Source organism: Mycteria americana, assembly GCF_035582795.1.
Source record: "Mycteria americana isolate JAX WOST 10 ecotype Jacksonville Zoo and Gardens chromosome Z unlocalized genomic scaffold, USCA_MyAme_1.0 Scaffold_18, whole genome shotgun sequence".
Taxonomy (NCBI): Eukaryota; Metazoa; Chordata; class Aves; order Ciconiiformes; family Ciconiidae; genus Mycteria; species Mycteria americana.
In genome coordinates, this window is record NW_027445436.1 from 7,024,945 (window position 1) to 7,039,611 (window position 14,667).

Below are 14,667 nucleotides of genomic sequence, written 5' to 3' on the forward strand. Positions count from 1 at the left end.
GCAGCTCTGCTACGTACGAAACCTTGACCCAGAATCAGGTCATCTACGAATGATTTAGCACCGGGTGCCCCACAATCTCGTGGTATGCGACGGGGGAGAGGCAGCGCTGCATCTGTCCACCCTTCCAGTCCTGACCATGAGTGGTGCTTCGCACCGGGCCTGCCTTGTGTGGAGCAGGCAGCCAGCTGTCGCGAGTCCACCGAGGCACTGGTGACGCTGCAGTATCACTACGTCTAGGTGGGATTCTGACTTAGAGGTTTTCAGTCATAAGCCCGCAGATGGTAGCCTTGCGCCAGTGGCTCCTTAGCCAAACACATGCATGAGGGGTCTGAATCTGCGGTTCCTCTCGTATGAACAGGATTACTATTGCAACAACACATCATCAGTAGGGTAAAACTAACCTGTCTCATAATGGTCTAATAGACAGGATACAGCTTATTGAAAGCCAAAACTAAGCTGCCCAGATGGGTGCTTAGCTCCAAGACAGGCTGGATCCACCCAAGAGCTAGAGGAACACTGGCCTAAGGCTGCTGGAATGTGCCACAAGTTTCTGTATGTATGACTTTAAAAAATGCTTTGAATTACAGTTATGAACATATTTCAAACTGAAAACCAAAAAGTTTCAAAATTTTTTCACTGATGTTAATAAGGAACATAAATAGTTTAGCAGTGAGGTGGAAGAACCATCTTCAAGACAAAGAGGAGTTTTAGAACTTTTACCTCCACGTTTACCCCCAAAACGTTTTGTTTTGAAAGTGAAAATTTGAAAAATCAAGACAGCTTTATGAGTAAGTTCTTTTTCATAAGAGTTGAAAAAAAGTCATGGAATAATATCACTTCAGTCATTTCAAAGTGGTAGGAGAGCCCAAGACAGAAGGGAAATGTTCAGTCCATATGTTCCATTCAGTTTGTAACGTGAACACTTTTAGCTGATAACAACAAAGGACAAGATTGTATATATGAAAGTCCAGGAAGATATTCTTCCATCTTCTAAAGAAGATGCCCAAGTTATAAATAATTTAACACACTAACATCCACACAAAAATTGTGAAAGTGAGGTTTCTCTCTAATCTCCTTCTCCTAAAAAACCTATTATTTCAATGTATTTTTATTTACATTTACCAGAAACCAAAATGTTCACAAAGACTAGGAGCCTATTTATAGCACACATTACAGTCTTAAATTCATCTCTCTCTACCCTATTAAGCAGGATGCATTTTATGCTGCAAGCTATTTGCACTACTATTTTTCCTTGTGTCATTCATGTTCTGCTCTATGTTCCATACTTGGGCTCTAGTTAAAAACACAGTACTGGTAGTGTGATTCTGTTAGATCAATACACTGAGAAAAATAATTAACATCACATCTGACACCCTACCTTCTGACACCCTGCCCCTTGACCGACATTGGCAGCATAGGCAGGGTGCCGCCCACATTATTCATGTAAGGTATGATTCTCTCAAATCACACTACCAATGGTGGAGCCAAGGGGCGGTGCAACTCTTACCTGCATTCAAAAGGCATTTGCATGATTGGCTGTTGCTGACAGATGACCCGGACACCAAATGTCATTGCCAGGGCCATGGCATCACTTATGATACTGTGTTTGCTGTCGGTGATTGGGTGAGTCACCGTATGGGCGCATTGTTGCTCATCTTTCCGACCGCCTCAATAAAGTTTTGTTTTATAACGTTGTCAGACTCCATTACTGTTCAGACCACATTATTGGCATCATGGACAGGATGGAGTCTTTCTGACAACTACTGGACACTTCAGGAAAGAGGCAAGTTTGGAGCTCCCCCCAATGGGAGGAGGATTAGATCCAAGATAATTGGACGGATCCCCAGGCTACTGGGGATGAATTTGAGCAGTGTCATAAGGCCAGATGTTGCAAACAGGGAAAAGGCAAAGGTTGCTTAATAGGCCTCGTGACTTGTGCCCTTGACGCTGCCTGGGCTGAAATTACCAGGCTGCGCAGCACCCTCAAACGGGGGGGATAAGCTAAGCAAGGGACCGAGAGGGACAAGCATAAGCTAGCCCCCTTGGCCCAGTGGGCCCTCGAGGCCCAGAGCAATTGTCCCAGTACAACAGCCGAAGTTAGGGCCACTATCTACCAGGACGATGATAAGGATGATAATTGGGACAGGGACAAAAATGGCCCTGGACCAGACCCCGACCCCCTTCCTGACCCTACAGGGGAAGACACCCCTGCCCTTCCTCCACCTGCCTTGAGCACTCACGGGGTGCAAGCCTATACCAGGGAACAGTTCTGCTCCCTGGGTGACCAGTTTCATAAAAAGCCAGGAGAAGGCTGGGTGGAGTGGTTTGGGAGGCTCTGGCGCACTGAGGCAGCTCTAACTCACCTCAGTGATGGGGACCGTGGGACACAGGGGCTCTGCTTACCCTGGCTGCAGGGGTGGGTGCTGTGGCAATGGCTCCTGTGCCCCACGGTCAGATGCAGAGGAATCCTCACCTGGGCAGAGGATGGGGCACCTCCGCTGGCCAGACAGAGAGGGGCTGCCTTTGGCGGTTCCTGCTGGAAAGGGGGTTTATCCACCCCCCAACAAATTGATAAATTGCCAAACAATGTCTTTGTACAGCTTCTGAATGGCCATCAGCAGGTGGGCCCTGCCCCCCTCTGCTTCCCTGTGAGCCTTGCAGTGCCTCACCTTCAGCCCCTCCTTCCTCTCTCTAAGGTGCTGCCTGAGAACTGGTGGGTGGGGGTCCACCACCAGATGGAGATCCCCTCCTAGTTCTGTTTCCTGGCAGACCTTTTTGCGTACCCTATGTCCTAGCCCCGATTAGAAGTTGTCATGAATGACCAGCACTCAGTCACCTTTGTTGTGGACACCAGGGCCCAAATCTCGTCGTTGGATCCACAGACTGCCCCTTTGGGCTGTCCTAGAAGTGATTTTGTATTTCAGGAAGTGATAATATCCACGATGAGCCCAGAGCCACTGACTCAGCCCAACTATTGGACCACCCTGGATGAACGGACTGATCTGTGTACTGGTTTTGGCTGGGCTAGAGTTAATTTTCTTCATAGCAGCTCATATGGTGCTGTTTTGGATTTGTGACCAAAACAGTGTTGATAACATAGGGATGTTTTAGTTATTGCTGAACAGTGCTTGTACAGCATCAAGGCCTATTCTGCTTCTCACACTGTCCCGCCAGTGAGCAGGCTGAGGTGCACAAGAAGCTGGGGGAAGGAGGAGGGGAGGGGGATGTTCAGCGTTATAACATTTGTCTTCCCAAGTAACTGTTAACATGTGATGAAGCCCTGCTTTCTTGGAAATGGCTAAACATCTGCCCATCAATGAGAAGCAGTGAATGAATTCCTTATTTTGCTTTGCTTGCATGCACAGCTTTTGCTTTACCTATTAAACTGTCTTTATCTCAACCACAACAATCTGGAAAAATCCTCCTGCTATATTGCTGTTTATTGTAGTTGTTTTACCTGTACTACTGTCGGTTATTCCGAGCAAGCCCCTCTTTGAATATGCTGTGGATACTGTTCTTAGGGACAGTCCACCAGGGCCTTGCTGGGTGGGATCCTAACTTGTTAATTCTCACATCTCAGGCGCTGGCAAATGTCAGAAAGGGAACTAATTGTTGGATTTGTACACAGCATCCTGCATCTGGGCACCAAGGAGTTCCCGTGGTGGGAACGCTGGTATTGGTGGAATTGTGGGGCCATGCACCTAAAATTTTTGTCAGATATTACTCTATTCGGGCTAATCTCTCAACCACCGACTACCCACTGCCGCCTTGGTAAAGAACGGATCAGAATTCTATGTCCTCCAGAACTTTACGGGCTATAATCCATCCCGTGATCAACTACAGACCATGCGGCGGGGTCCATCCTACACCACGCAAACCTACCATGCCGATATTGACAATTGCCAGAAAGACACCACTCACTGCCGTGTTCTTAGCACTATAGGTGCCCCCGGCCTATACTGGCTATGCAGCAGCTGTGCCATGAAAACCCTCCCATGGAGCGAGAGGGGGCCTGCACACCCGGACTTATAGTGCCTGGGATGCATGTTGAAGAAAACCTCTATGTGACCCATGTCCGCAATTACCCTGATGCCCTGTGACATCGGCGTGGTATTAACCCTTTGGTAGAATGAGGATCCAGATTTCACCACTTTGCCTGGACCCTCCTTCCTTGGCTAGGGGTCTCTGAGCTGGAGAAAGCAATCATCAATCTCTCTGCTACCCTGGAAAATATAGAAAACGTAACAACAATGCCATCCAAGCACTGCAGCAAGAAGTTGCTCAAGTATCACAGACTACCGTTCAAAACCATCTAGCTTTAGAGTACTTGCTGGCCACGCAAGGTGGCATTTGCGCGTTAGTAAATACTACCTGCTGTGTCTACGTCAACCAAGATCTACACATTGAGACCAACCCCAAGAAAATCCAGGAACAACTAAAGGCAACTGAAAATATTGATTGAGGAATTGGCGAATTGTGGTCATGGTTCCTCTTGGTTCCCAGATCTCAGGGTAGTTGTCAAAAGATTTTGGCTGTACTTTTTGTAATTATCTTGTTTATTGCCATTGTTTATGTTTTGTTTCGTATCAGTGGATGGGGTTGTAGATTGTGTTGTAAAGCATTTTCCCAGTCATGGTCAAGCCACTCCCTGACCCGGGTTGGGGCCGCTAGATATAAGCGGATGCTGGTTGTAATCTGTTTCGCAGCCTCTCTTGTAGCAATTGGGAAGATGCCATAGTAATCACCTCCCGGATGCCTGCGCAACTGATACTTGATAGAGGTGATTCTATGGTACCCATCTCATGATGCACCAGCTTTCGACCTCAGACGTTATCAGTGCCTAGCGTGGAGAGCATATAGCTTTGACTATGTAATTTATACCCTGCAGGTGTCAGAACACCAACCTCACCTAGCTAATTATATAGCTAACGAACTGCCAAATAATACCCTAGCCTATAAGTCCATGTCAAGTGATGATTTGAGAGAATCAAGGGGTGGAAGCGACACCCTGCCTCCTGACACCCTGCCCCTTGACCAATATTGGCAGCTTAGACAGACTGCCAACACCCTGCCCCCTGACCTACATTGTTGCAACTTTTCTCCACATTCAAAAGGCATTTGCACGATTGGCTGTTTCTGCCAGATGAACCAGACACCAAATGTCCCTGGCAGTCTACCAGAGCCATGGCATCACTTATGATCCTGTGTTCGTTATCGATGATTGGGTGAGTCGCTATATGGGGGAACTGTTGCTCATCTTTCTTACTTCCTCAATAAAGCTTTGTTTTATAATGCGTTGTCAGACTCCATTACTGTTCGGACCACAACATCAAAGATATATGTCTTACAAAACAAAATAAAAACATTCTGATACCCACCAATTTAAAGAATACAAAAATAAACAGAATACAATAATAAATGACAAGATGTATTCACTATATAAGCAACTGAAAATTTCTTCTTTGTAGCAGCTGTACTTTTTAAAGAGATGGCTGATGATATAAATAATGTAATGAGATTTCTTTTTTTTATGGGAAAAGTATAAATTTAAAAGCTTTCAGAGCTCCCAATCTTTCTTAAAAAAATTAATACTGAAGAAAGTTGCAAATACAATCATGACTGCCCAGGGACATCTGTTTTACCTTGCTATGTCAACCCTTCTCTTAAAGAATGAAATCAACATATATATGCAGTCACGAAGAACATGAAAATGCTTCCTTTTTTAAATCTAATTTTTGTAAATGAATGTTAAAAACTTGCACAGAACAGCACTGGTGAGTAACTCATGTAAGTTTGACGAATAACGGGAATAGCCTTCAAGAAAGAAAAAAATCCAAATAATAAATTCCCCCCCTACTTTATAAAACTGTATACAAAACACTGTGTACTACTGCATTTTGCCTGCTTAGTTCATACATCGCCACCCATGAGTTCCTTACTTCTGTTATTCTTTGAAATAGCAATACAGGTAGAAAATATAAGCCAATATAAATCCTATGCTTCAAGTCAACAGAATGAAGTTTACTACTTTAAGGTCTGCTCTAGTAAAGAACCTATTAATTTTGTTATAATTCCCACTATCTATTTTTATGGCTCTGCTGCACAACACTAACTATGCATATAGCTACAATAAGAACATTTCGCTACAGTCAACTATTCCACTTTTAACACAAAATAGATAGCTTCCACTGACCCTCCATGGAGGAGATCAGTTTGTGTCATATTATTTGAGGATATGAGGATTATTTGAGGGTTATGGATGTGTTAAGAAACCATGGAAGCACCTGAGAACAGTCACATAGGAATTAGGGCTGCTTCTCCAAAAAAGGTAGCAGGATCAATAGCCTAGCTGAAGTGCATCTACACCAATGCAGCATGCCCATGCAGCATGGGCAAAAACCAGGAGGAGCTAGAAACCACTGTGCAGCGGGATAGCTATGGCATAGTTGCCATCACGGAAACATGGTGGGATGACTCACACAAGTGGAGTGCTGCAATGGATGGCCATAAACTCTTCAGAAGGGATAGGCAAGGCAGGAGAGGCGGTGGGGTAGCCCTGTATGTTAGGGAGTGTTTTGACTGTCTAGAGCTTGATGATGGTGATGAAAGGGTCGAGTGTTTATCAGTAAGAATCAGGGGAAAGGCCAACAAGGCAGATATCATGTCTGTTATAGACCACCCAACCAGGATGAAGAGGCAGATGAAATATTCTATAAGCAGCTGGGAGAAGTCTCACAATTGCTAGCCCTTGTTCTTGTGGGGGACTTCAACTTACCAGGTGTCTGCTGGAAATACAATACAGCGGAGAGGAAACAGTCTAGGAGGTTCCTGGAATGTGTGGAAGGTAACTTCCTGACACAGCTGGTGAGTGAGCCAACTAGGGAAGGGGCCCCGCTGGACCTGTTGTTTGCGAACAGAGAAGGACTTGAGGGTGATGTGATGGTTGGAGGCCGTCTTGGGCATAGCGATCACAAAATGATAGACTTTTCGATTCTCGGAGAAGTAAGGAGGGTGGTTAGCAGAACTACTACCTTGGACTTCCGGAGGGCAGACTTTGGCCTGTTTAGGGGCCTGGTTGACAGAGTCCCTGGGGAGGCAGTCCTGAAGGGCAAAGGAGTCCAGGAAGGCTGGACATTCTTCAAGAAGGAAATCCTAAAGGCGCAGGAGCAGGCTGTCCCTATGTGCCAAAAGACGAGCTGGTGGGGAAGAAGACCGGCCTGGCTGAACAGAGAGCTTTGGCTGGAACTCAGGAAAAATAGGAGAGTTTATGACCTTTGGAAGAAGGGGTAGGCAACTCAGGAGGACTACAAGGATGTTGTGAGGTTATGCAGGGAAGAAATTAGAAGGGCCAAAGCCCAACGAGAACTTAATCTGGCTACTGCCATAAAAGACAATTAAAAAAATGCATCTATGCTTACATTAGCAACAGAAGGAGGGCTAAGGAGAATCTCCATCCTTTATTGGATGCGGGGGGAAACATAGTGACAAAGGATGAGGGAAAGGCTGAGGTACTTAATGCCGCCTTTGCCTCAGTCTTTAAGAGTAAGACCAGTTGTTCTCCGGTTATCCAGCCCCCTGAGATGAAGGACAGGGATGGGGAGCAGAATGAAGCCCCCATAATCCAAGGGGAAATGGTTAGTGACCTGCTACACCACTTAGACACACAGAAGTCTATGGGGCCGGATGGGATCCACCCAAGGGTACTGAAGGAGCTGGCAGAAGTGCTCACCAAGCCACTTTCAATCCTTTATCAGCAGTGCTGGCTAACCAGGGAGGTCCCAGTTGACTGGAGGGTAGCAAATGTGACGCCCATCTACAAGAAGGGCTGGAAGGAGGATCCGGGGAACTACAGGCCAGTCAGTCTGACCTCGGTGCCGGGGAAGGTTATGGAGCAGATCATCCTGAGTGGCATCACAGGGCATGTACAGGACAACCAGGTGATCAGGCCCAGTCAGCATGGGTTCAGGAAAGGCAGGTCCTGCTTGACTAACCTGATCTCCTTCCATGACAAGGTGACCCGCTTAGTGCATGAGGGAAAGGCTGTGGATGTTGTTTACCTAGACTCTAGTAAAGCCTTTGACACCATTTCCCACAGCATTCTCCTGGAGAAACTGGCTGCTCATGGCTTGGATGGGCATACTGTTTGCTGGTTAAAAAACTGGCTGGATGGCTGGGCCCAAAGAGTTGTGGTGAATGGAGTTAAATCCAGTTGGCGGCCGGTCACAAGTGGTGTTCCCCAGGGCTCTGTGTTGGGGCCAGTTCTGTTTAATATCTTTATCAATGATCTGGATGAGGGGGTCGAGTGCACCCTGAGTAAGTTTGCAGACGACACCAAGTTGGGCAGGATTGTTGATCTGCTTGAGTGTAGGAAGGCTCTACAGAGGGACCTGGACAGGCTGGATTGATGGGCCGAGGCCAACTGTATGAGGTTCAACAAAGCTAAGCGTCGCGTCCCGCACTTGGGTCACAACAACCCCATGCAACGCTACAGGCTTGGGGAAGAGTGGCTGGAATGCTGCCCAGTGGAAAAGGACCTGGGGGTGTTGGTTGACAGCCAGCTGAACATGAGCCAGCAGTGTGCCCAGGTGGCCAAGAAGGCCAAGACCATCCTGGCTTGTATCAGGAATAGTGTGGCCAGCAGGACTAGGGAAGTGATCGTGCCCCTGTACTCGGCACTGGTGAGGCTGCACCTTGTATACTGTGTTTAGTTTTGGGCCCCTCACTACAAGAGAGACATTGAGGTGCTGGAGCGTGTCCAAAGAAGGGCAACGAAGCTGGTGAAGGGTCTGGAGAACAAGTCTTATGAGGAGGGGCTGAGGGAACTGGGGTTGTTTAGCCTGGAGAAGTGGAGGCTGAGGGGAGACCTTATTGCTCTCTACAACTACCTGAAAGGAGGTTGTAGCGAGGTGGGGGTTGGTCTCTTCTCCAAAGTAACAAGTGATAGGATGAGAGGAAATGGTCTGAAGTTACACTGGGAAGGTTTAGATTGGATATTAGGAAAAATTTCTTCACCGAAGGGGTTATCAAGCCTTGGAACAGGCTGCCCAGGGAAGTGGTTGAGTCACCGTCCCTGGATGTATTTAAAAGATGTGTAGGTGTAGATGTGGTGTGTAGGGACATGGTTTAGTGGTGGACTTGGCAGTGCTAGGTTAATGGTTGGGCCTGATGATCTTAAGGGTCTTTTCCAACCTAAATGATTCTATAATTCTGAATTCTATGATATAAGCATTAGCCTCTTAATCCCTGTAGAACTTCTTATTTCATTACATGTAGTTGCATACAACTGCTGGTAGACATTTGGAAAACGACCAGGACTGGACAAGCCAGTCTGCTTTGAAAATGTCTTTAAAGAACTAAAAACTTGGAGTTTTGCTGTTTAGCATGAAGTATTCAATCTATCATTATAATTTACTGGTCCACCAAATTTAATATCCAAATAATTATGTAAAACCACACACATTTCTACTGAAGCTCTCTACAAACTTGTACTTTGATTAAATTTTAAATAATATTTAAAATTTAAAATTAATTTTAGTGAAATTATTTTTTCTTAAATACTGGTGATTTATGCTGATGATTGCTTACCTCATTGTCTGACTCCACAAGCACTTGATCATATTCACTAAGAGCTACTAGGAACATGATGGATGTGACATTTTCAAAGCAATGTATCCATTTTCTTCTTTCCGATCGTTGGCCTCCTACATCCACCATTCTGCAAAATTAACAATGACCACATCAACTCCACAAATACCTTAGCAGACAAACATATAATCACATATGGAACACTGAATTCAAGAATTTAGTTGAAAACACAATTTAGTTTGTTTTTCTTAAAAATTTTACCATTCATATTGAAGACTAATGGAATGTGCTGTAAGTAAACAGGTTATCGTATTTGCTTTTTAGTCTGATGTGCTTTCTGAATTTGAATTATTATGGGTCTCAAAGTCCTCAAATTTCTGATATTCAAAACTCTTATGATTCTGAGCCACAATTCTAGAAAGTATGCCCTGTATATTCAGCAGAAACACATGTCCACAGAATGAAGTTGGTGGCCTGCCTTTCTCCCAAGAAATTACCAGAGTCAAAATTCCAAACTTGTCAAGGCTGCCTAATTTTAAGACTATAAATAGAATACAATCTGTATTTACTAAAGGTGTTAATAATCAAAATAAAAAATCAAATTTGCTGGCAGAGTGTACTCCCAATTCATTATGGGTCTCAATGTAACTAGACACTTGGGTGTCTAACTTGAAATTGTAATTGCATATTTATTCTTTAAGCAATTGTATTTGCACTCAAAATGAGCTGTGGAAAAAATATTTGTAGGAGTGGTATTAAACTTACGAAATGTCACTTCTCTCTAAAAATCAAGTACAGAAGTGGTACCTTTACATTTCATAATTTATTATTCATAATAAAACTGATATACTCATTTTATTGAAAAATGACTTCCAGTTTTTCTATCAATAATAACTACTTCAGAAAAAGACAAGTCTGTTTGTCTCTCATCCTCTTGACATCTTTAACAACAGCTGCTAATCATATATGGACAAAAACATGAAAATAAAATTAACAAGCTCAAATTTTAAAAACATTGTATAATTTGTACTTTTAACCAATATCCTATACATGGTATTACTAATGTAAAAGGAAACAAAAGAAACAAAGCAAATGGGTGTTAAACTTTTTTTCTACCTGAAAATGATGCTTTGTAAGTCGAATGGATATTCAATGATCCCTGTTGTTGGGACTCGAACTCTAAGCACATCTTGTTGAGTTGGCAGATAGGCTGAATCTGCTACACGGTCCAAGTCATTAAGATAACTATAGATGGGGAGAAACAACAGGAATGCAAGACAGTGATACCATAATCCCACTGAGGAAAAGAGAAAGGAAGACTTGGGAAAAGAAATGGGGTGTGGGATAGGAAGAAGTGCAACAGAAAAAAGAGCAGTATTGACATAAAAGAGGGAAGGAAATATAAAGGAGTGTTCCATTCTCCCTTCCTGGTCATTTTCATAGCTTCAAGTAAATTCTGCAAAAGGACAGCATGATTATTATGATTTTCATATAAATTTGCTTGGCTTTCACACGTTGAATCACCAACAATTTAAAATTTTCAGTTATTCATTTCTGGTTAGTTTAAAGATAAATAATATGATAAAATGTGTAAGAAATATAAGACTATAATTTTATCTGAAACTATAACATATTCCTTGATAATTACTCTGCAATGACTACAAAGGATAGATAAACATGAATCTCCCAAGTGATAGTGAACTATTAATTATCAGTTTCAAAATGGTAGGAGGATAAATGGAACTCTGGAGATAAAAGTAAACACCCCCACACTGACAAATTAAAAAACTCTCCAACTGAAATTCCTGCATCCAGACTGAAATGTCTGATCAAGTTAATAAGCCTGCAGTACATGAAATACCTCCCAGTGAGTTAGCAAATAATCTGAAACTGCAATAAAATTGCTTGTAAGGGCTTGTTAACTACAACACACAGCTCTTCTGCTATTGCTTAATGGTGGTTTTCAAGTATGAAGCAGTAGTGCACTGGAGGTTTTAATTAAATTTCATAAGAGATGCTTCAAAAAAAGAGGGATAATATACCAATGTGTGATAGCCTGTTTGGGTCCAGGAGTTGCACATTCCATTAATTCAGTGCACCAGGCAGTTTGGGCTCTCCCCGGGGGTAGATGTCTGGGAAAAAAATTGCCGCAGGAAATTAAGTTTTTGTGTATTTGATTACTTCCAAGCACAAAAATGACCTAGTTGGTCAGAGTTAGCTACTGGTAAAATAACCTAAGGCTTCCCTGATTCATTCCAGGGGAGGGTAGCAATGCACTCCTTGCAATTTATCAAATCATTAAATATCACTAAGCTCTGAATGTATTCTTTTCTTCATAGTTATTATTCAAGGTGTTCTTTTTTAAATGAATCCACACAAGGAATAATTAGACTACTAGATATTCTGAATGATTTGTTATGCAATAGTGACAGTAAGTTGTTATGAACAATGATAGAAACAAAGCGATTTGAGTTCTACTTTACAGCAAAAATACAGAAGAATTAATTTGTTAACTCTGGGAGGGAGCCAAAAATATTATCAAATTTTCCTCACTATGATTTTATTGATGAAAGATTAAGCTGATAGTAAATGTTGAATGTGAGAATATCACACATATTCAGAAAGATGTATTGAATCATATATCTCAGAAAAATTTTCATATTCACAAGTTACTACTCTGAAAATATTTTCTCAGAACCCTGACTAGTTTCTGCCAATAGGAAAAAGGGCTTGAAAACCTGAGCATTTCATCTGCCCTTAGTTGTTTTACACAAAAAGCAGAATGGATAAGATGATCATCAATTTGCTGAGGGGGGGGAGGGGGGGAAATCCATAACAAATCCATAACCACCACAATACGAAATCTAAAGAGATTGGCCTCTTGTTCCCTCCCACCCCACCAAAAACATTGGTTTTGTTTTGTGACTTTATTTTGGAAAAAAAGAAGGGTATAAAGAAGCACTGTAGATCACTACATGCTATAGTGGTATTCATGAAAGCAAGAGAGCTTTAAGAGAATAAATTTGTAGGTGACTCATTCACACAGTTGCTTGTTGCATTCCTTTGGAAAGCCTCAGCTGCAGTCTCCAATATGTGAACCTGGTTACTATACCTCTCCACCATAAGCACAGTGGACATACTACTAAGATATGCAGTAGTGCACATCTGACTGTTTCTTAGAAAGACAATAATTTAAAGGGATATTATTAAATAGTCACGTCTCATTTGTGTTACTGCAAACTGTTTTAAAGAGCAGATGGGGATTTTTCTGTCCTAGCACAAAACACTGATGTAATTGAGTTCCAGAAGCACTAATTTATCCTTGAAAATTACATCTTTTCCTCATCCTCATTCACATCTGCTCAAGTTCTTCTCTTACACATGTACTAAACAGAAAACTACTTACGCATTTCAACAGTAGCACCTTCTAGAGGCTATACAGAATCCCTACACAACCTTCCCTAGATAACTTTTTCCTTCCCTAGATACTACACTAGGGAAGTTATCTAGGGAAGGATTTCCTTCCCTAGATAACTACACTTACGTAGTGGTTTAACCCCAGCCAGGAACTCAAAACCATCCAGCTGCTCGCTAACACCCCCACAGTGTGAGGGGGGAAGAATCTGAGAAGCACAAGCAAGAAAACTCATGGGTTGAGATAAGAACAGTTTAATAATTAAAATAAAATAAAATAAAAATAACAACAACAACAAAAAATGTAATGAAAAGGAAAAAAAACAAAAGAGAGAGAGAAACAAAACCCACAAAAAACAACTGATGCAACCGCTCACCACCCACCGACCGATGCCCAGCCAGTCCCCGAGCAGCGATCGCTGTCCCTGGCCAACTCCCCCCAGTTTATATACTGAGCATGATGCCATATGGTATGGAATAGCCCTTTGGTCTGTTTGGATCAACTATATTGGCTGTGCCCCCTCCCAGCTTCTTGTGCACCTCCTCTCTACCAGAGCATGGGAAGGTGAAAAGTCCTTGACTAGTATAAGCACTGCTTAGCAACAACTAAAACATCAGTGTGTTATCAACATTATTCTCATCCTAAATCCAAAACACAACACTATACCAGCTACTAGGAAGACAATTAACTCTATCCCAGCCGAATCCAGGACAGTATCCATCCCCTTATTCTATACCATCTACGTCATGCCCAGGTCCTACCCTTTCCAATACATTCCAATTAATCACCACCACTTTCCCTGTCTTTTGATATATACACACAGATATCATTCCCTTGGTCTATGGGCCATCCCTCTAAAATGTCTGTTGAGTTCATTTAGTCCATGACTTTCGGCTCCATCTGTCATAACAGTCTTTCAGGGCAGGAGAGATGGTGTGTGGTGTTGGATTGTTGCATGCTGAAGCCAGTTCTGGTTCCATCACTGCTGCACTTTGCTTGGTTTCATCACAGTTCATTCTTCATTAATCTGGGTGATTCTTACTGTACTACCATTGATATGGTGTATAGCAACTATGGTAGTAATGTCATACAGTATTACGTAGCAATTAACATCATACAGTTCAAATAGTTGGCTATTCTCACCCAAAATCAAATCCCCTTGAGGTACACAGCAGACTTCCCCATCCTTTCCCATTACCCACCAAGTGCACCCAGGTCCTTGAGCAATAGCAATCCCACGAATGGGTTTTCCTTTGCCCGAGGCAGGAGTAACCCAGACTGTCTTCCCCAGCATGTTTTTTATGTGCACTACAGGGACTTTATCCCCTCCGCAGTGCGTAAAAGTTTTGACTGGGCAGGGCCAGCTCGATTGACAGATCCTCTAGTGTTGACTAACCAGGTGGCCTTTGCTAAATGTGTATCCCAATGTCTGAATGTCCCACCACCCATTGCTCGCAGTGTAGTCTTTAACAGTCCATTGTATCGTTTGATTTTCCCAGAGGCTGGTGCATGATAGGGGATGTCATATACCCACTCAATGCCATGCTCTTTGGCCCAGGTGTCTATGAGGTTGTTTCGAAAAGGAGTCCCGTTGTCTGATTCAATTCTCTCTGGCGTGCCATGTCACCATAAGACTTGCTTTTCAAGGCCCACGATAGTCCACTATA

At 43.2% G+C, this 14,667-nt stretch overlaps 1 protein-coding gene across 3 annotated transcripts in view; it reads right to left on the bottom strand.

Moving 5' to 3' along the window:
• LOC142402970 (guanine nucleotide-binding protein G(q) subunit alpha) overlaps positions 1–14,667 on the bottom strand; it is a 150,678-nt gene that overhangs the window by 23,106 nt on the left and 112,905 nt on the right. For all 3 annotated transcript variants that reach the window (XM_075488999.1, XM_075489001.1, XM_075489000.1), the window contains 2 exons: positions 10,702–10,830; positions 9,586–9,715 (listed from right to left, as the gene is read on the bottom strand). In XM_075488999.1, the coding sequence (XP_075345114.1) occupies positions 9,586–9,715; positions 10,702–10,830 (259 nt within the window). The remainder of the gene's footprint in view (positions 1–9,585; positions 9,716–10,701; positions 10,831–14,667) is intronic.